Source organism: Siphateles boraxobius, unplaced genomic scaffold (genome assembly GCF_051911475.1).
Source record: "Siphateles boraxobius isolate OS27281-9 unplaced genomic scaffold, OSU_SipBor_1 66, whole genome shotgun sequence".
Classification (NCBI taxonomy): Eukaryota; Metazoa; Chordata; class Actinopteri; order Cypriniformes; family Leuciscidae; genus Siphateles; species Siphateles boraxobius.
In genome coordinates this window covers 33,742,104-33,762,557 of record NW_027509193.1, presented here as the reverse complement: position 1 = coordinate 33,762,557, position 20,454 = coordinate 33,742,104, and the positions used below count along the sequence as shown (strand labels likewise).

The 20,454-nt window shown below is 37.0% G+C and overlaps 1 protein-coding gene across 1 annotated transcript; it reads left to right on the top strand.

Moving 5' to 3' along the window:
• Positions 1-16: 16 nt before the first annotated feature.
• Positions 17-20,305, top strand: cfap70 (cilia and flagella associated protein 70). Its single transcript, XM_077213768.1, has 26 exons — positions 17-163; positions 703-886; positions 3,243-3,341; positions 3,441-3,505; positions 3,587-3,766; positions 5,368-5,550; positions 5,634-5,728; positions 5,822-5,924; positions 6,034-6,168; positions 8,905-9,054; positions 10,478-10,552; positions 10,653-10,744; positions 10,841-10,901; positions 11,680-11,874; positions 12,741-12,872; positions 13,007-13,132; positions 14,329-14,462; positions 14,538-14,653; positions 15,286-15,456; positions 15,540-15,667; positions 16,454-16,606; positions 17,304-17,465; positions 17,544-17,633; positions 19,682-19,783; positions 19,977-20,024; positions 20,123-20,305. Exons 1-26 carry the CDS (start codon positions 95-97, stop codon positions 20,201-20,203), a joined length of 3,129 nt encoding a protein of 1,042 aa, XP_077069883.1. The 5' UTR covers positions 17-94; the 3' UTR covers positions 20,204-20,305.
• The last annotated feature ends 149 nt before the right edge of the window (positions 20,306-20,454 follow it).

The following is a 20,454-nucleotide window of genomic DNA, read 5'->3' as shown; positions in this document are numbered from 1 at the left end:
GCGAGACTGACACGAAGCGTCGTTGCTGTGGAAACAAGTGAGCGCTGAGCAACAGTGTCGACTGAGGAGAGAGAAACTCGTTTAGTTTTTCAACATGGAGAATCACAGAGAGTTTGGGAGAGCTGTTCCAGTGCAGATCACTGTTCTCTCTGGAAATAATTTGGTAAGTCACTAAAATCATGTTACAATCACTTAAATGAAAGCCTTAAAATGATTGTGACAAGATATCTCCTGCATTACCGTGGAAACCATAACCGGGGTTAGTTGTCACACGAGGAACTTATATCTCACTTACTGTAGGGTCTTAAATTCTTGTTCTCTTTTGCTATATGGTTTCAGTACCTAGTTCAAACTGTCTTACATTAAAGAAAAAGACTTTCAAATAAACCTACCCTGAGAAATATTCACTGCAGTAAATAGTGTGACAACTAGCCCCGGTCTCCCCCGACTGTTGCGACAATAAAACGATGGAAATTAAATATAGCCTAATGATAAAACAAACATGGCACTAGCCACCACTGACTTGGAGAAATATGAATAAATAAATAAACAAAAATACAGAGGATTCTGAGAGCCTCTTCCTCTTCTTAAATAGCAGTAGTGTGATAGGCTTATTTTGGCACTACTGTCTGTGATTAATTCTTTGTGAGAGGTTGTTATAAGGTTTACTATAATAAGCATGTTCATTTGTGATTATTTCAGAGAGGCAGTAGGACTGATTCGTGTCTCAGTTTTGTTCGGGTGGAGTTCAATGGATCTGTGCTGGGAGACTCACAAAAACTGGACATTGCTGTAGACAAAGATGTGGTTTACAACTTCACCTGTAGTTTTGAATGTTCAGAAGTAGCACATACACTGGATGATGTGGCACATAAACCTGTCATACGTGAGTATCGATCATTCACAACGATGTGTTTGTAGTTTTTGCTGTTTTACCTTTTTTTGATCAGGTGCTGCTGATTATGTTTCTCTAAGCCCCACCACACTGCAAAACAATATTTTCCTACTCAATATTTTTGTCTTGTTTTCCAATAAATATCTAGGTTGATTCAAGATACATTTACTTGAGAAGCAAAATTACTCAAGAAATTAAGTCTCGTTTTCTAAAAAAAAAAAAAAAAAATTAGAAGCGAGTTAAAAAATTATGCTAGTTTATGCTTAAAACAAGAATAAATATCTGCCATTGGGATAATCGTGTCAAAAGTATGTTTTATGTGCCTTATTCCCTACTCCACTGCTGCTGGCAGCCTGTAGTCAGTTTTGATACTTTTGGTGGGCGGAGTTAGTGTAAAATTTTCAGAGTTTTAGTGTAAGTACTACATTAAACTACTACAATATTGAATGTAATGTATAATAATGCAATGTGGGGATATTTGTGTGCCCTGATAATGCCAAATGTCATATGTTACCAGTAAGACATTATTTTAAATATATCTAGTCATTGACAGAGTAAGCATATTCGTCTAAAATAAATGTGTATTGTCTACTTCAGAATCATGAAAATTTTTATTCTGGTGTGACCATTGTCCTGTGTATTGGGTTTCAGCACAAAATCCAAGCCTATTCATTTTTTTACACCCACAATGTAATATCAAATTTAGCATTTTAATAAACAGTTCATTTCCTGTTAACCTTTTATCATATGTCTTGGAGTTTCGGAACAATATTGTATCGTGAGTTCATTATCGTGATATGTATCGAATCGTAACATGAGGGTATCGTTACACCCCATACTACAAATTGTAAGGCCAATTCACACGACTTTGTCTGGTTTTGTCCGATCGGTTTATTACTGTCGGCAGTGTTGGGAAAAGTTACTTTTAAAAGTAATGCATTACGATATTGCGTTCCTTCCTAAAAACTATTTGCATTGGAAAAGTTACTTTTTATGGAAAATAATGCGTTACGTTACATTTGTATTACTTTTTCTAATCTGGGCTGGGCTTGTTTATTTATTTTACTAAAACAAATGGCAAGTGTAAAGGATCTTTCACACCAAAAGTGAAAAGAAAAAGCCTCAGGCTGATGGAAATGCAAATTCACTCCGCTCAAACAAACCTTTCAGATGTTCTGCAGAATAAGACACTCATGGTGCGTTCAAGTCCTCCTGGGAAGTTCGTACGTACGAGGTGGGAAGTCGTGTTTACGACGTCAAGTCCGTTTCGTCGGAGCAAGATGGCAGTGTTTTTAATTAACTTATGAAGCCAATGTAAACTGTTAGCATTTTCTTGTTGTAATTCATTAAATTGCTGCTTATAACAAGATTAATGATGATCATGATAAATGACAGTTTCTAGGACAAGTAAATATTGAAATTCAATTAAAATTTACCAACTACAGATGTTGCATCCATTGATCCCGCCATGTTTCTCACTGACACGCACCCAACTGGTACAGATCGGGGCTTAAAGAAAATCCTGAGCTCCCCACTGGTATTTACGACATTGTGGTGGCGTTCAAGTGCATTCAACTCGTAATTACGATCTATACGAGATGACTTGAACGCACCATCACTGTTCAACACTTATATTTCAGCAATACAAGTAAAAAAAGGAAACACTAATGTCATTTTATCTTTTTGCTCATTGTTATGGTTGGATTGGATCATCGAAGTTCAGCAGCAGATACTGGTTAATAAAGTGAGATTAAATACATAAAGTATATCTGTGTTATTCAACATATTTAACAAACACATATTTTATTATTGCAGGTTTATTTAATATTTTGAGTTCGCATTTCACTGTTTTTATTCATTTAGAGGAATACTGAATCTGTTTTTGTGCAAAATGAGTAAATGCCTGCTCACATTAAGTCTACTACAATATTCATGTTCACATACAACGCCTCTGCCTCTTACTCCCGATCTTTTTCAACATGGGGACAGGAGAGGAGTCTGTACATGGGAAAACAAAATAACTTGAGTTATTTGAAAAAGTATCCATTACTTTACTTTACAAATCCATTACTTTACTACTTACTTGGAAAAAGTGATCAGATTACATAACTCTCGTTACTTGTAATGCGTTACCATCAACACAGCCTGTCGGCATCCGTTGGTCATGTTAAAACGGTGTTTATCGAGTCTTGTCTGAGAAGTGAAGACTGTAATCTGGTGGTGACTGTCAGCATTGGTCGGCATCTGTCAGTGCAGTGTGAATTGGCATTTAAACCTATTTAGACTACATTTCATTAGTTAAATCAGTCATGGTTAAATGTAAGCAGAAATGTATTTGTGCCCTCAGTAACGGTGCTCGAGACCTTACCTAAAGAGAAAAAACAAAAAGAGGAGAAAACCACTGTACTAGGACAAGCCGTTGTGGACCTTCTGCCACTGCTACGAGGTTAAACCATTTCATTTTATTCAAACTTGACACATTTTATGCCACTTTTTATGGATTCTCATATTCTTGAGATTTGAGGCAGTGCTGTTTTTATTCTAGGTCAGTGTAGCTTCTCATCTACTGTGCTTCTTCATGACGTTGCTGTGCATGAGGACGGCGTAAAAGTAAGAAAGTCATTTTTACACCGCTGATTTAGTATGTTTTTAAATACATGTTTTATATTTTGTGTGTGTTCGCATGTACAGTCCACACTAGATGTGACAGTGAGCGTTCTGGAGCCGTTGCTCTCTGATGGCCAGCGCTCTGACTCTAATGTGCTGATGGTCACCGTTGAGACGATGTATTCGGTTCCTGAGGTCTGGAATCCTGCCTCCACTCCTCCCTCCAGCTACGTGGCTGCCCTGCAGATTCCCACCTCAGCCATGGTGAGAAACAAGTGTTTGCATTTATTTGGCATTTCAAGTGAGTAGTGGATTCTCCAAATCATCCAAGAAGCAAGACACTTTAAGCCTCTGGTATTCCTTACTTAGGGGTCACACTTGTGAACCTGTGATCAAAACATACAGGCCTGGTTTCACAGACAGGGCTTAGATTAAGCCAGGATTAGACCTTAGGCAAGGCAAGGCAAGGCAAGTTTATTTATATAGCACATTTCATACACGGTGGTAATTCAAAGTGCTTTACATAGAAGAAATGAAAATAATCAAAAGAAATCAGAGTAATTAAAACAGTTTTGAATAAAAAATAAAATTAAAATAAAAAATATAAAATACAGTAGGACGAACAGTGGCACAGTGCTCATTCAGTAAATGCACAGCTAAACAGATGTGTTTTGAGTCTGGATTTGAATGTGACTACTGTAGGAGCACATCTGATCTCTTCTGGAAGCTGGTTCCAGCTGCGGCTGGCATAGTAGCTAAAGGCTTAGAGTGAACCCTTGGTATTTCAAGCTGATGTGCTCCTAATGATCTGAGTGATCTGTTGGGTTTATATTCAGTGAACATATCTGCAATGTATTGAGGTCATTGAGTGATTTATATACCAGAAATAATACTTTAAAATCAATCCTATATGTAACAGGCAGCCAGTGTAAAGACCTGAGGACTGGTCTGATATGTTAATATTTTCTGGTTCTGCTCAGAATCGTGGCAGCAGCGTTCTGTATGTTTTTGGGAAGGCCAGTGAGGAGTCCATTACAATAATCCACCCTGCTGGTGATGAAAGCATGCACAAGTTTCTCTAAGTCTTGACTGGAAACAAAGCATCTAATTCTTGCAATATTTTTCAGGTGATAGTATGCTGATTTAGTTATTGCTTTGACGTGACTACTGAAACTAAGGTCTGACTCTAGAGACACACCCAGATTCCTGACTTGATTTTTAGTTGTTTGACCCCTAGAGTGAAGGTATGCGTTCACCTTGAGAATGTCACCTTAGTTCAAATAGGACATTTAAGTAGCTTTTATAAACGTGCCTTAGAAAAAAACATTACTGGTGTGGAGACGAAACAATGGCATTGACATATTTTAAGATATATCAGTGCAAGTCTGGGATTATCTTAAACCTGGTCTGTAAAACCAGGGAACAGAAGACAAGAAGCGTACTTATTAGTGTGGTATTTTTAATGAAATTAATGTACTATATTTTGTTTCACTAATATTTTTTCTTTTCTTTTTTGTATTTTCAAGGAGTTTCATGGTACTAGACAATATTCAACCTCTAAATGATGCACCATTTATTTTTAAATATAAAATAATTCAAATGTTAGATAAAATATGTAATATTATTTTCAATAAAATTAATACAGTTTTTAGGTTCTGTTTACGTAGCAAGTTCCACAAAAGCCATAAAGTTTCGCACCATTCCGATGAAGTAAAACATTTAAAAAAAAATTCAAAATGTAAAATTGTCTCAGCCTAAAATGACAGAAGACCACCATAGGGTTAAATATATGTAAGATATTTTTATGTTTAAAGAAATAATTCACCTACGTATAAAAAGTCTGACATTATTTATTGTTTTTCCAGAAAGAGCAAGTGTTGTTGTTCTCCAATGGCATCTTAAAAATGGGTGGTGAGCAGGAGCCAGTGCCAAGACCCAAAAAATGGCCCTTGGGGCCTCTTCTCACACCAGGAGCCGAGGTCATTCAGGGCCTTTATATTGACTCAGAACCCACAGACACGGACCACGGAGACCTTACTGACATAGAGGTGATCTGAGCCATTAATGGACAGTGATGGATGTGAAAGGAATATGGAGCATGTCACCACATTGATTTGTGTGTGGGTTGTAGGACAAGGATTTCAGAGAGAACGCAGAGTGTAACGAGAATAGGGTGAGCTGGGATACGGCACGTCGATGCTTTATTGATGCAGGAGGCGTGGCCTGGTGAGTAAACACCTCTTTTAATCAATGCACTCAAATTTATTTTCTCATTATTTGTCACGTCCTTCAATTATTGCTTCCACTTTTTTTTTTTAGTCTGTCCCACAGGATTGCAGAATGCAGACTGTGGCCTGTTGAGGTCATGAAAGCCAATCAAACGGTACCAACCAAAAGTGGGAGAACAGCCAGAGACAAGCTGGTGAGAAACATCCTGAACTTTAACATCTCAAGATGGCCCTCAAAACCCAAAACATGACAGCAATAACTTATTGATAATAACAATACAATTTTGCCTGTGTGTGCCGTAGGGGGAGGAAGAGGCACAGATCTCATTTCATGGAGTGGTTTACATGGATCTGGTGCCGTTGTTGTACCCTGGAGTACGGCGTATACACGGGGTGTACAGAGTCTACCCGTTTTATGAGTCTGATCTACTAAACAAGGCGAGTGAATAGAAGTCATATGCACATGAAGACAATCATGCATCAAATCAACTATATTCCAAGGGGAAAGAAGTTTATTTTTCTTACCCACTTGGCAGAGTTTTTTTCTTTCTTTTTTTTAAGCAGAAACTAACTGTTTTAAAGTCCCCCTGTAGTCATTTTAATCCCTTAAAACTCATCTTTGATGAAAAAAAAGACATATTTAAGCGTTTTTTCCTTGAAACCCGTCGTGCCTTAAAATAGCTTGAATGTAACTCTACACCCTTGCCTCATTTAGTATATGCGGTTCTATGAATATGTAAATGAGCCCCGCCTCCACTCACTCCAGCTCATAGATCCACTCTTTGATGATCACATGTTTGTCTGATTGGTTACAAGGTAGTTTATGACGTCAGAAACACCAGTGATTTCAAACCGTGTTTTTGAGATTGTCTTTGGTTCACTGCAGTTTTAAGATGAAAATACTCAGTAATGCTGTTGACTTATGAATTTACACATGGTTTGTCTTAAAGCATATTAAAAACACCACATAGACATATAAACAACTTTAAAAGCTTGATTTTCACCACAGGGGGACTTTAATATCTTAAGTAATTTTGCTTATTATGTAAATGCATCTTGATTTAAAAATGTTTAGATATTTGTAATGAAAAACAAGACAAAACTACTGAGTAAGAAAATCATGTTTTGCTGCATCTTAAAGTTGCTTGGTGCTTAAAGTTGCATTAAACTAGTTTTAAATTAGTATAAGTTTTACACCCAAACATTAATTGTACTTTTGGCCAATGCTTTAAAATGGTCCACTTGATATCCCAGCCAGCACAGCCATGTGGGGCCCACATGGGTTTGGTCTGGGCTATCTAACTGGGACCCAGACAGTTTTGCACCCGGTTACCATGTAGGCCCCACATGGGTTTGCCCAGATGAAAGGAACACAGCTCAGTGTGCACACTACAGGCTGTTAAATGTAGCACTGATCAGTGTTGGAGTTAATGAGATAATTAAGTGATTGAATAATGATTGAGCATTATTGATGAACACCTGCTGTTAACAAGCAGAATCACTGAAGAAAAGAGAAACACAACTTACACAAGAGCTACTTCCAGTCACAGCCTTAGATGAAATCAACTGAAGATAAAATACACAAAATCTCCCAAGATCTGATTAAACAACTCCACAAAAGCATTACCAGCTTCACTTATTATAAACTAGGTTTACTTTATTTATGTTAGACGTCTACAGAAGTTCTTATTGAAAATTAACAGAGGTTAAGATGTTGATTATTTATTGAAAATAATAGTTTGGTTTGATGTCACCATTATAGTGATCAGTGTTTGCTTTAGTTGGGATATTGACTTTTTAACATCAGTTTTCTCTGCTCAGTTGTATCAGATTGTTATGTTGAGAACAGCGAGAGAAAATGCAATCAGATGCTATAAACTGATTGATGATACGATTAAAATCATTGTGTGTGAGATTTATACGGGTGATTTGTTATTCATTTTGTTTTGTTGTGATTCTACAGCAAGAGGTCCAGCACATTTTTATCAGAACATCAAATGATTTTTAAAACACCATTTTCACATTTTGGACTTCTGTGGTTTTTACTCACACACAGACATCAAGAATCAGCATATGAATCTCAACAATGGTAACAACCTTCATGGTGCAATGCATTCTGGGTGCATCATACGAAACTTATGCATGGCTCCCAGAATGCATTGCACCATGAAGCATGTCACCATTGTAGCGATTCATATGCTGATTCTTGATGTCTGTGTGTGAGTAAAAATCGCAGAAGTCCAAAATGTGAAAATTATGTTTTAAAAATCAATTGATGTTCTGATAAAAATGTGCTGGATCTCTTGCTGTAGAATCACAACAAGAAAACAAAATGAATAACATATCACCCGTGTACAACGCTCACACAATATTATATTCTAATCATCAATCAGTTTATAGAATCTGATTGCATTTTCTCTTGCTTGCTCAACATAACAATCTGATACAACTGAGCAGAGAAAAAGTGATGTTAAAAAGTCAATAGCCCAACTAAAGCAAACACTGATCACCATAATGGTAACACCAAACCAAACTATTCTTTTCAATAAATAATCAACATCTTAACCTCTGTTAATTTTCAATAAGAATTTCTGTAGATGTCTACCAGACATAAAGTAAACCTGGTTGGTAAGTGAAGCTGGTAATGCTGTTTGTGGAGTTGTTTAATCAGATGTTGAGAGATTTCGTGTATTTTATCTTCAGTTGATTTCATCTAAGGCTGTGACTGGAAGTAGCTTTTGTGTTTCTCTTTTCTTCAGTGATTCTGCTTGTTAACAGCAGGTGTTCATCAATAATGCTCAATCATTATTCAATCACTTAATTATCTCATTAACTCCAACACTGATCCGTGTTACATTTAACAGCCTGTAGTGTGCACACTGAGCTGTGTTCATTTCTTCTAGGCAAACCCATGTGGGCCTACATGGTAACCGGGTGCAAAACTGTCTGGGTCCCAGTTAGATAGCCCAGGTCAAACCCATGTGGGCCCCACATGGCTGTGCTGGCTGGGATGGTATCAAAAAGCTTCTGATGCTGTGTCCAAATCAGTAGATGCCATTATAAAGTCAATGACCACTTTTGAATCAACAAGAGAAACATCTTAAAAATACTAAGTGCATATTAATTTAAGATTGACTCTTTGACAGTGAATCTTAATTGGATGTGCTGTTCCAGACTCAGAGAACCTACAGCGTTCTGAAGGAGCTCAGCAGAGCACCGCCGGCACCGGGACGACCTCGAGACAATTCCTCCGTCGACTCCTTAAGGGCGTTTCAGAGTAAAACCTTGGACAACCAGAGAGGAAACAAAGAGGTTCCCAAAAAAGTATAGAAAAAAATCTGATTTTATTAATATATCAATACCTTGTCCTTTATGTGTTTGAAATTTCACTGCCTCAAAAGTCTGCTCAGATAACAAAAAAGTCAGAGATTTCAATATAAGCTCAAATGTTTCTCATCAAATTCTCCATAATTAAGTAACCTAAGCTGCTGCTATCCACATTCATTTATAGCTCAATACTCTTTCTGGTTGACAACTATTTGAGTTTATTTTGATTTCTCCCGAGAAACTGTAGGAGAAATATCTGAGACAAAGATGATACTTGACAGAACACAACATTAAGTCACTTATGAGCTGTGAAAAACGACTTCAGAGCAGTACAATGTTCCTCAAACTCACAGCTTTCAAATATCACGCACACAAAGCATACGTTTCACCCAAACGAGACATCATAGAGTCGTTTGGAGCAGATGCCATCTCTTCCCCTTTCCGTACGGCATTGGGGCTCGTTTTTGATCCCCCCCTCATTTGATCCCCCCCCCCACCAATTAAATCCGGATCTGTGGCCGAGGCACGCTTCCCAAACCTATTAGCTGTAATGGCAGCAGATTGCCGGCCTCGTCGCGGTGCGGTGAATCATCTCCTTTGCTCATCTACCCATCTCTGACGCCCCGCAGCAGACGGAGAGAGGCGAGCAACACACAGCCACTCCACCAACGCAGCTGCCCGCTAGACAAATAACAGCCGCTCAAACAACACACACAAACACACACACCTTTGATCGTATTCACAGAAGACATGTCATTACTCAGAGGTCTCATTCATGGCTCAATGACGTTTAATCCAGATCTCCAAATGTCGATGGAGAAACGGTATGGAGAAGCGAGACAACGGTGTGACTTTAGAGTTATTAGATGAATAAGTTTTTTGATCTTGATAGAATTTGATGGGAAATTTGTGAGTTTGAATTGAGATCTGAGACTTTTGATTGACTTTGCTAGCTTGGCAAATCTGAGCATGGTTTGAGACGCTGAGATTACTGTAGTTTTTTTTTTTCTAATGAGATTTGAGAATCTGTTTCCATTTACTTTCCATTTTGGGGGGCATTTCACACAACACTGTTTAAAAAAAAAAAATTTAACTATGCGTTTTGGTAACTCATTTGCATGACTACATAATTTTGAGGGCCTAAAAAAGGCAAACTTTCGAAAACAGGTTTCAAAGTGCAAGTTTTTGAAAACGATACCATCTGAGGGTGATGTCACGCGCATGTGTATTACATGTTCAGTCCTTCTTTACAAAGTGACATCGCTAACTACGGGCCTTACAGTAGTGTACACCACATTGCGCAAGTGAAAAAGTTTTTGAATGCCGTTTCATTTTTATATTAATACACAACTTTTCAAATAAGTTTAGATAGTAAGTAATGGGACTACATAGGAAAGAATAATGATTTCCTCTTTTATAGCCAGACTTCCAGGGAAAATCTGCTCAGTCTGAAAGTGTGACTGGACTGGAGCCACCGGTGAACACGGAGGGACAGGTCAGTTCATCTGTCACGTACAGTATCCATCAAAATAAAGCAGTTAAATATGAAAAATAGTCTTGGGAAGGTGCGATCTTCCCTTTTGTTATTGTCTCAGATGTATGCCGATTCAAGATCGTACATCATTATTGAAATTACTGTGGAAAAGCCGCTGGTTCCGAAGAGACCACCGGAGGAGCTGGCCAAACGGTAATAGGAAAGAGTTTCTTTCAAATACAAAGCCTTGTTTTGTCTTCAAAATGTGTTTACAGAGTGCTTCAGATTAATTGATTCTGTCTGATACAGTGTGAAGGAGTTGGTTCCTCCCAGACCTCCTCTGCCTCGACGGCCAGCAGGAGCAGAAAGAGTAAAAAACAACATTTTTTCCTGTTTTCTCACTATTTCTGTCAGATATTTTCCTCTCACAGTCAGATCTATGGGAAATCATTTGTCTATAACAGTTTACACTATCATGGCAAAAGAGAATGGCTGAAACTTGCTATGAAATGCCTGGGTCATATATCAGGAAGAAATATTTTTCAATGTAACAATATTTTCATGACAATCAAGCACTTTGACCCCAGATTTCAAATGTATGAGTTGCATTATTAAACAATGAAGCACTTGCTGCTGTTCTGAATATGTAAGAACAAATAAGCAAATTGGCATTTGAACGAACCAGTTGAGTGATTCAATGACTCGCTCATTCAGACAGTTATTTTTGAGTGTGTTTGACTTGAAGTGGCGCAGACCGAACAGTGTATGACATCAAAGTATTGCGCAGGAGCCGTCAGCTCTCTAATCGCTCTCGCGTTTCTTTAATGTCATACACCGATCAGTCTGTGCAGCGCCGCTTCATCAAACACACCTGTTTTCTTCCTGAATCAATCAGCGTGTTTGAGTGAATCATTAGATTCAGTGCTTGTATATATATACTTGTATCGTTCCTGTGCTTTTGAATGAATCGGTTGAATGAATGAATCAGTGGCTCGCTCACAGAGACGGTCATTTACAACCACCTACTGACGTAAATATTAATATAAAGATAAAGATTTTGGCTGTGAAATATGACCAATTTTTCATAAGAGTCATCCAAATAGCTAATACATCATATGATTAATAATAAATGTGCATGATATTATCAGGCAGTACAGGAATACCAGTCTCAGATAGCGAGTGTGGCCGCCCAGGTGTTGGATCAGTACCAGCAGCTGTTCGGGACGGCGTTTGTGCCTGGAGGGAAACCTCTGGACCCCGTCCTGCAGGAACAGCGCAAAACACAGCTGCTCGGAGAACTCAACTGCTCTGGGAAATACTTTGCCTTCAAGGAACAGATGAAGGTGAATTTTAATCATGTTAAATGTGTCATTTTTAATTGACTCTGTTTAATGTTATTCAAGGTTTCATGCTACAGAAATGATATAATTTAGTGTTTATTAACCATTTCCTCCCTCTTTCCTTTAGATTTTAAGCTGGCTGTTTTCAGTGTTATTTTAATGTAATATAATTACACTATAGCATTTAATATACAGTATATACTGTATATATATATATATATATATTATAGGTTTTATTTTTATATTTTCAGTTTGAATTAATTTCATTTAATTTTATTAATTTTATTAATTTTGTTATGTGCTTTCATCGTTTGTATATGTTTTTTTAATTTATAGTTAAAAATACATTTAAACAAATTTCTATTTCGCTTTAATTTTATTTTGGTTATAGTAATAGTAGGTATTTCGAATGTAGTAATTTTAGTACTTACATTTACTTTATTTCAGTCACAAGCTGCTAATAAAAGTTTTGTATCACCTTTATTTTCAGTTAATGAAAACAATTTTAAATAGTTTTAGTACTGTTGTACTGTAGCATTTGATTAATTTCATTTAATTTGAGTAATTCTTTATGTGCTTTTTTAATGCTCATTCATGTTTTAAATATTTTTCTTTAGTTTTCATTTATTTTTTACCTCAAGGCAACATTTCTATTTTTTTTTTTAGTTAATTTTTTCATCTAATATTTATATTTGATTTTACTTTAATTAACGAAAATAGTTTCTAATGGTTTAAATTAAAAATAACAACACATAAGTGTTTTGGACTTACATGTAAGCAACCTTTGTTATGATTCATGCTGTTGTTTATCAGGGCAGACTGATTAGCATATATGTTGATGAGCTCCTGGTGTTTGTTGTATGTGTCAGTACTCTGTGGTCCGCATCGTAAGAGAGAAGATGTTGAGGACAGAGGCGTTCTCAGACCCCGAACAGCTCCAAGCGTTCCTCAGTCAGCTCTACGTGTTCCTGGTGGATGAGATGCATGCTGCTCTCAACAAGGTGAGGCCTCAAAATATACATTTGTGTTATCTGATAATTCTCACTCATGCTGAGAGTTACTGATCTGAACATTGAACATTGGTGCTTTAGGGTCTGTATTATCAGTTGTGTTTTCATGCACTCCATTGAATCAGAGCCTGTCAGTGGACTCACAGGACACGCATCATGAGCCTCTTCTGAGCTGCGCTCAACTCAAACACTTCGCCAAAGAAGCTCAACTCAACACGGACTACCAGCTGGCAGCACAGTGCTATCAGGAGGTAAAGCATTACAGCGCTTTTGATGCTTCAAAATAACATACTATTATACTATCTTGATCATCTTAACTCATCATACTATACACAGCATTTTTTTTTCAGTAGTTTATAATATTATAGTGTAAAGCAGTGTTATTTTAGTTTCATTGAAATACTATTATTGTCAGGTTTATGTTTTGTTTTCGTTGACTTTTAGGAGCCGTTTACACAACACCGTTTTCAACGAAAAACCTTAAAAATGCGTTTTGGACATTCATTTACACGACGAGAGCGTTTCGGGGGCCTGAAAATGCAAACTTTTGAAAACTGGTTTCAAAGTGCAAGTTTTTGAAAACTACAGGCTACCGTTATCATCTTCATGTAAACTTTCAAAAAAATGTGAATTTTTGAAAACAGTGACATCATGCGAATGCGCATTACGTATTCAGACTATAGGTGCGTAGTGTTTCTTCACAAAGTGAATAATACAGCTTTTTTATTAGCTGGTAATAATAATGCTGTCATAATACTAAAAATCATACATTTTCAAAAGATCAAATGGGCTTTGGAAGCGTTTATGTACGAATGCATTGCAAATCTGAAATATGAGCGCACAATACACAATAAAATGATAAACCATTATTACAGTATATCCTGAACGCTGCTTTTTTCAGTAGTTTAGGATGTTAGTGTAAACTACATAATGGTTTTATACCTAACCAGTAAACAACATGTCCGGTCATATTTCACCCAGAAATCAAAAGAAAGAAAACATTTAATATGTTATCTGTGTCTATATGTGTTCTCTATGTTTCGCTGTCAATTTATTTGTCATTTCTTTGTAAAGCGACCTTGAGTTTGCAGAAAGGATCTATATAAAATAATACACAATGGTTACTGTCTGTATTATGCTGGTTTTAAAAAAAACCCATTGTCTAACAGTAATGAGAATGAGATTAACCATTGAGAATAATGAGTTGACAACAAACCCTGCCAAGTGAAACCCCTTGATGTTAATGAAATGCTAGGAAAAGATCAATTTGGCATTTCAAGCATGAACATTCAAGCACTGTATTTTGTGAAATATGTAGTATATAATTATGTTATCTCATGCATATACAATAAACTCCTTCCAATGACTGTGTGCTATTTCAAACAGAGCTTTAGCAATCATTTGTGATATGACAGTATCATTGGATGTGACTCATGTCTCTCTGTAGTGTTTGATTCGAGAGCGCAGTGACCCGTCCCACTGGTTTGATTATGGAGCGTTCCACATGCTGACCGCTGACCACCTGAAGGCCGAGGAGTGCTTTCAACAGGCCTTGTCCATTGAGCAAACACACATACCCAGGTTAGCAGACAGAAATGACTCCGAATAGGTTTTTTAAAAACTCTTTTCTGACTTCTTCTGTGGTGTTTGGTGCAGTTTGCTCATGTGCGGCGTTCTGTCTGACATGAATGGACGCTATGAGGATGCAGAGACCTTCTTTGAAAGGGCGACCAGTGTGGAGCCAAACAATGTGGTCGCCTGGACTTTATTTGGTGAGAACAGAATTAAACAGCACATACACTACTGCTCAAAAGTTTGGGGTTAGAAAGGTCAAGAAATTAGTTCTTATTGAGCAAGGATGCATTCAATTGATCAAAAGTGACAGTAAAGACATGTTTAATGTTGCAAAAGATTTATAGTTCCAAAAAATGCTGTTCTTTTGAACTTTCTGTACAACAACGAAAAAATATATCAGTTTCCACAAAAATATGAAGCAGCACAACTGTTTTGAACATTGATAATAATCAGAAATATTTTTTGAGCATCAAATCATCATATTAGAATGATTTCTCAAGGATCATGTGACACTGAAGACTGGAGTAATGATGCTGAAAATTCAGGTTTGATCACAGGAATAAATTCTGAACATTTTAACATATTAAAATAGAAAACAGCTATTTTAAATAGTAAAAGTATTTCACAATATTACTGTTTTTACTGTATTTTTTGATCAAATAAATGCACATTAAAAAATCGTACATACCCCAGCTTTTGAACGGTAGCGTTTTCTTTTTAATATTGTGATATCATATTCATTAATTTGAGTTCATTTTGCAACATTATATAGTTAGTCTGCACAATACTTTTGAAGAAACTATGAAAATGTGTGTCAAATTGTTGTCAGGTGTGTTCTGCCAGGCCCAGGAGAAGTTCATCCAGGCAGAAATGACTTTTCGGGAGGCCAATAAGCATTTTATTTCAGTCATGAAAAATGAGCAGACATCTAGAGCAAAAATAACCTCAGAGACTCAGTCTGGTCAGGAGAAGGACCAGAAAGATGAAACGAGTGAGACAGGTGACCACCTCATTTCTGTCTGCTCTGTGACAAATGCCCTTTCATTTATAGCTCATATGGAATTTTTCCCATTTGCTTTTAAGGTGGCGCTGGCGCTTTGCACGAAGAAGACATCCCACAGAACTGCCAGGAGAGAAAACAGGAAGTACAACACCAAAGCACTATCTTCATGGAGACAGTGTGGTTTCTCCTGCAGAACTATGCATTACAGGTCAGCGGATGGTCACGTCAGTAGATCCTGTGCACACATCAGTCTCAAATTACTCACTTTTACATTAAAGGAGCCTTTTTTAACCCAAAAGTCCATTTATAATGTTCGTCAAAGTTTATTTCATCAGAAACAGTTCGATTTTTTTTTTACACTTAAAAGGCTGTTTTGCTGCTGTCTTTAAGTTTTTTAATGTCTTTTTTTTTGTCTCATGCTCACCAAGGCTGCATTTATTTGATCAAAAATACAGTAAAATTGTGAAATATTATTTCATTACTCCAGTCTTCAGTGTCACATGATCCTTCAGAAATTATTCTAATATGCTGATTTGATGCTCTAGATTTTTTTTAATCAATGCTGAAAACTTCATTTTTTTGTGGAAACAAAATTCTTTGATGAATAGAAAGTTTAAAAAGAACATCATTTTTTAAAAGAGAAGGATTTCATGTTTACATTTGTAACATTATAATTGTCCTTACTGTCACTTTTGATCAATTTAATGCATCCTTGCTGAATTTCATTAAAAAAAAATCTTACTGACCGCAAACTTTTGAACAATAGTGTATATGTTTTATAAATACTCTGTACGTTATGATCGATTAACCTCATGCTGTCTCATCTGGACAGTGTTGCAGAATGTGGGCGTGACTTTTTTCTGAATTATCAATTTTTTGCCACTTAGATTCAAAATGTGGACTGAAGATGAGCTTTGAGTTTTGAATTTCCACATAGTACAGCAAACATTTGAATGTGTATGTTAATAGTTAATGCTGAATTGTGTCCATCCAGATGTCCCAGCGGACCCTGGCTCTAGAGCTGCTGTCTCCAGGCCGAGGATCCATCAGCTCGTATCATCTCGCTCTGGCCCGACTTCATCTGCTGAGAGGAGAACATGACAGCGCTGAGGCCAGCCTGAAGGAGGCGCTGATCGACAACTTCCAGGTCTGCACAATCCATTCCCTGTACTGGGTACTGATAGTGATGGGAGACATGTAGCCTCTAGAAACTTTGAATCAACTGAACCAATTGTCCGAAAACGATTCACTGTTTGGAAGTGCTTGAAACACCACGCGCTGGTGACCCCTGCTGCTCAAAATGGTGTAAATGCAATAGAAACACAGCCCAAACATGCATGAAAACAAATCATCTAAAACCACTAAATATGAAGTGTCTGTATAATATGTTGTTTTATTATGTTTTCATGGAGAGCTTGTTTTTTGGTTATTCAGTCCACTAAGAGAATATTAACTCTTCTTTTTATTATACATCATGTGACTTTGGCAGTTTAGGTGCGTTCATGTCGTAATTAGCATAAACACAAGATTTCAACTTGTGAAAACTTGTTCACATCCTCGTAATTACAACTTGTAAGCTGAGAAAACCTCCTACTTGTACCACCTGACGGCTGAAGATTCATTTAGGCGTTGATAGTGTGGCCATAAAACTGCGTAACAGCTCAGAGAGGAACGTCACATGTTCCACATTACAGTAATTACGACATAGCATTTCAACATCGCATTTGATACACGCTCCAAATCACTGCTTCAACACAAATGATTCGTGTTTTGAAAGCGCCCATCACTAGGTTTTTATATGCACCTGGGATTCATCGCTTTCTCTTGGTATTTGATCCCGGCAGAACCCAGACACGTGGGCCCTGTGGGGTCACTTGCATCACGCGAGGGCCGATTACGCTCAGGCTCAGAGCTGCTATGAGCGGGCGCTGGATTCTGTGCTGGACGCTTCAGACACACACTCTGTATACCTCCGTCTGGGCTCCATCTACCTGCAGGAAGGAGAAGTGAGTCCCGATCAATCCTTTAATCTTCTTTAGGAGTTATTTTCACTTATTATCATGTGTGTTTCATTCCCTCTTTAGTATGGAAAAGCCAAAGCTGTGTTCCTGCGCGTCTGCAAACGCTCTCCGTCTTGCCTTACTTGGCTCAGGCTGGGAATTGCCTGCTATAGAGTGAGTATATACCCATAAGGCATTTAGAAAATCCGTCTGTGTTTGTAGCATGCCAGTGTAAGCTGAAGAGCTTCGCTGGAGCCACATTTGAAGGAAGGTTTGTGATTGGTTGAGGATTTTGACATTATGTAATCACAGATCATGTCACTGTAAGCAGGATGTTCAATCAACATGGAGTCAAAATTGGTCACTTTCTTAATAGATATCCCTAAGAAGCCCCCAAAGAAAAAATATAAGATGGGAGGGAAAATAAATTTTTCAGAACTTTTGCGTTCCCACAAGTATGGAAGCTGGTTTCTACCACGGAATAAAACAATTTAAAAGATGAAACTTTTTATCTCACAATTCTGACTTTTTTCTTGCAATTGTGAGTTTATATGTAGCAATTATAACTTCAGATTTGTGAGATATAAACTCGCAATTGCGTGTTATAAAGTCAGAATTCTGAGAAAAAAGTCAGAATTGCAAGTTTATATCTCACAATACTGACTTTATAACACAATTGCTTGGGGAAAAACATCAGTCACAATTACCTTTTTTAAATTGTTTTATTCAATGGCGGAAACAAGATCCATACCCGAGAAACTTTACGCTCTCTCGCAAAAATTGCATTTCCAGGCACACGATTGTTCAGTTTAAAATTGTACATCTTCTTCAAGCTCCTGCTACTTTATATCATATGTTTTGGTCATGTCCGAAATTGCTAGAGTACTGTGGCTAAATTTTTGAGACCTTTTCTAAAATGTTTGGTAAATTCATTGCTCCAGCCATGTCGACAGCAATATTTGGAGTTTGTTTGTAGATTAGAATCTAAGGATATCCCAGTCTGATGTTATTGCTTTCTGTTCACTTCTGTTAATTTTGTACAAATGGAAAGACTCTTCACCTCCAACATATGGACATTGGATTAAAGATGAAAAAATATGCGTTTCCCTGAGAAACATTGCATTCACTCGCAAAGAACTAAAAAAAAGTTTTACAAGCGAACTCAAAGTTTGCAAAATTGTTTGCGAGAGAACGCAAAAGCATTGGCATATATTTTTTCCTCACATCTCATTTTTCTTTTTTCATCACCATGTCCCTTTAGGGGCTCCGTATATTCCTGGTCTTCTTTTGTAAAGGAGCATGTTATTCCAAAGAAGAAGAAAAAGAGGGTTTTCTTCCTTAACCACCCTTAACCCTGTAAAGCCTGACATAAGAGATATTAGTCAGAAACTTTATTTTTATTTTTTTTAAATGGAACTGTTTATTGAATAATTAGACGATATATATATGGCACTGGCATGGTACAGACACAGACGGATTTTTTAAATGCAATTTTGGTGCAGGATGGCCAAAAAGTAAAATGAAAATCTGATAGCTTGTAATATAAATCAATGAGATCTTTATACCAGTCTAGCAGATACTTACATAAAATGCATAAATATCAGCTGTGACTCTATATCTCCCGATAATATGTCTTAAGATGGTATTTAAACGCTTAGTTTTATTATCAAAGCTCTGCAGTTTTTAAACATATAATGCAATTCAATTCAAGGAGGCTTGAGAGATGAATAAATAAGCATTCCTCAAAAGCCTAATGGATCATATTTTATACTTGCAACTAAACATGATTTTTCTACAAATGATGTATGGATAATCAAGTAAACCTAAGTTGCTTCAGTCCTGTAAATGTTCATCTTGAAATATCACTAACAATATAACAGTTATTACTTTATAAAAATCAGTAAAGATGTCTCAGCAAAAAGACACTTAAAGGGTCATGAAACCCCCCTCTTTCAGCTCAAGTCTAGCTCACAATCTTTTTGAAAAATGCAACTTAAATGGGCGTGGATGGCTGTGAGAAGAAGGGAGGGATGGTGTTCAACACACATACCTCTGTTAAAATCTCAGAAAATTTCGTTTAGGGTTTCATGACCCTTTAAACCTCAACCTGGTGGATGTTTTTACAATTACACTAATAAAAGGCTTTTACTTTCTATAAAAGTATAAAGTATCACTCAGATGATAGAAGGCATGAAGTAGTTTGTGTTTTGCTGTATCTCCAGCTGGAGGAGCTGAGTGAGGCTGAAGAGGCGCTGACTGAAGCCAACGCTCTGAATAACAGGAATCCAGAGGTGTGGGCGCACCTGTGTCTGGTCTGTTTACAGGTGAGGGACCTTATGCTTTCTTTCATTCAATCATTCCCTCATGTGAAATTACAGTTACTACTGTTCTAAAACCTACTGTAGAAAGTAGAGAGCAAAGCAGCTCATTCATTTTTTTTAACCAGGCAACAGAATGTGCATTTAATATTGCATTTTTTTTACTTTAGATTTGACTTTAGTTGATTTGTCTTTCCAGACTGGCCGAAAACTAGAGGCAGAGCAGTCGTATAAATACGCCATTAAGGTTTGTATTGTCTAATCTTGATGTGTTTGTGAGTATATTAAAGTCTTTGTATCGAAATACGTTTAATTTTTGCCTTTTTTTTATGCTTGGTTTCACAGATGAATTTACAAAAAGAGTCACTTCTACAGGAGATCCACGACCTGCAGTCACGCGTTGGGTTCGGAAACCCTTCCTTCTGATGTGCCTTTGCCACAGAAATGAAATTTTAAACCTTAAAAAAGGTTAATTACTTAATCCTAATATAAAAACGTGTAAATGATAATAAAATATGACTTTTAACATAATCTATTGTAGTCTTTCGTGTACATCGGGTGATCTTGGTGATATTTGCTACACAAGGCCTGTTCTCACCAAGGACAGCAACTATAAAGTTTTATTAATAATTAATAATTCTATGTGAATAAGTCTACAGCACAACAATGACAACATT

What these genes read in the sequence shown, in the direction of transcription:
- cfap70 (XM_077213768.1), top strand. Translation starts at nt 95, where the DNA reads ATGGAGAATCACAGAGAGTTTGGGAGAGCTGTTCCAGTGCAGATCACT. An exon ending in TGCATGAGGACGGCGTAAAA is followed by an intron (nt 3,506 to 3,586) that starts GTAAGAAAGTCA and finishes TCGCATGTACAG; the next exon opens with TCCACACTAGATGTGACAGT. An exon ending in CGGTGAACACGGAGGGACAG is followed by an intron (nt 10,553 to 10,652) that starts GTCAGTTCATCT and finishes TTATTGTCTCAG; the next exon opens with ATGTATGCCGATTCAAGATC.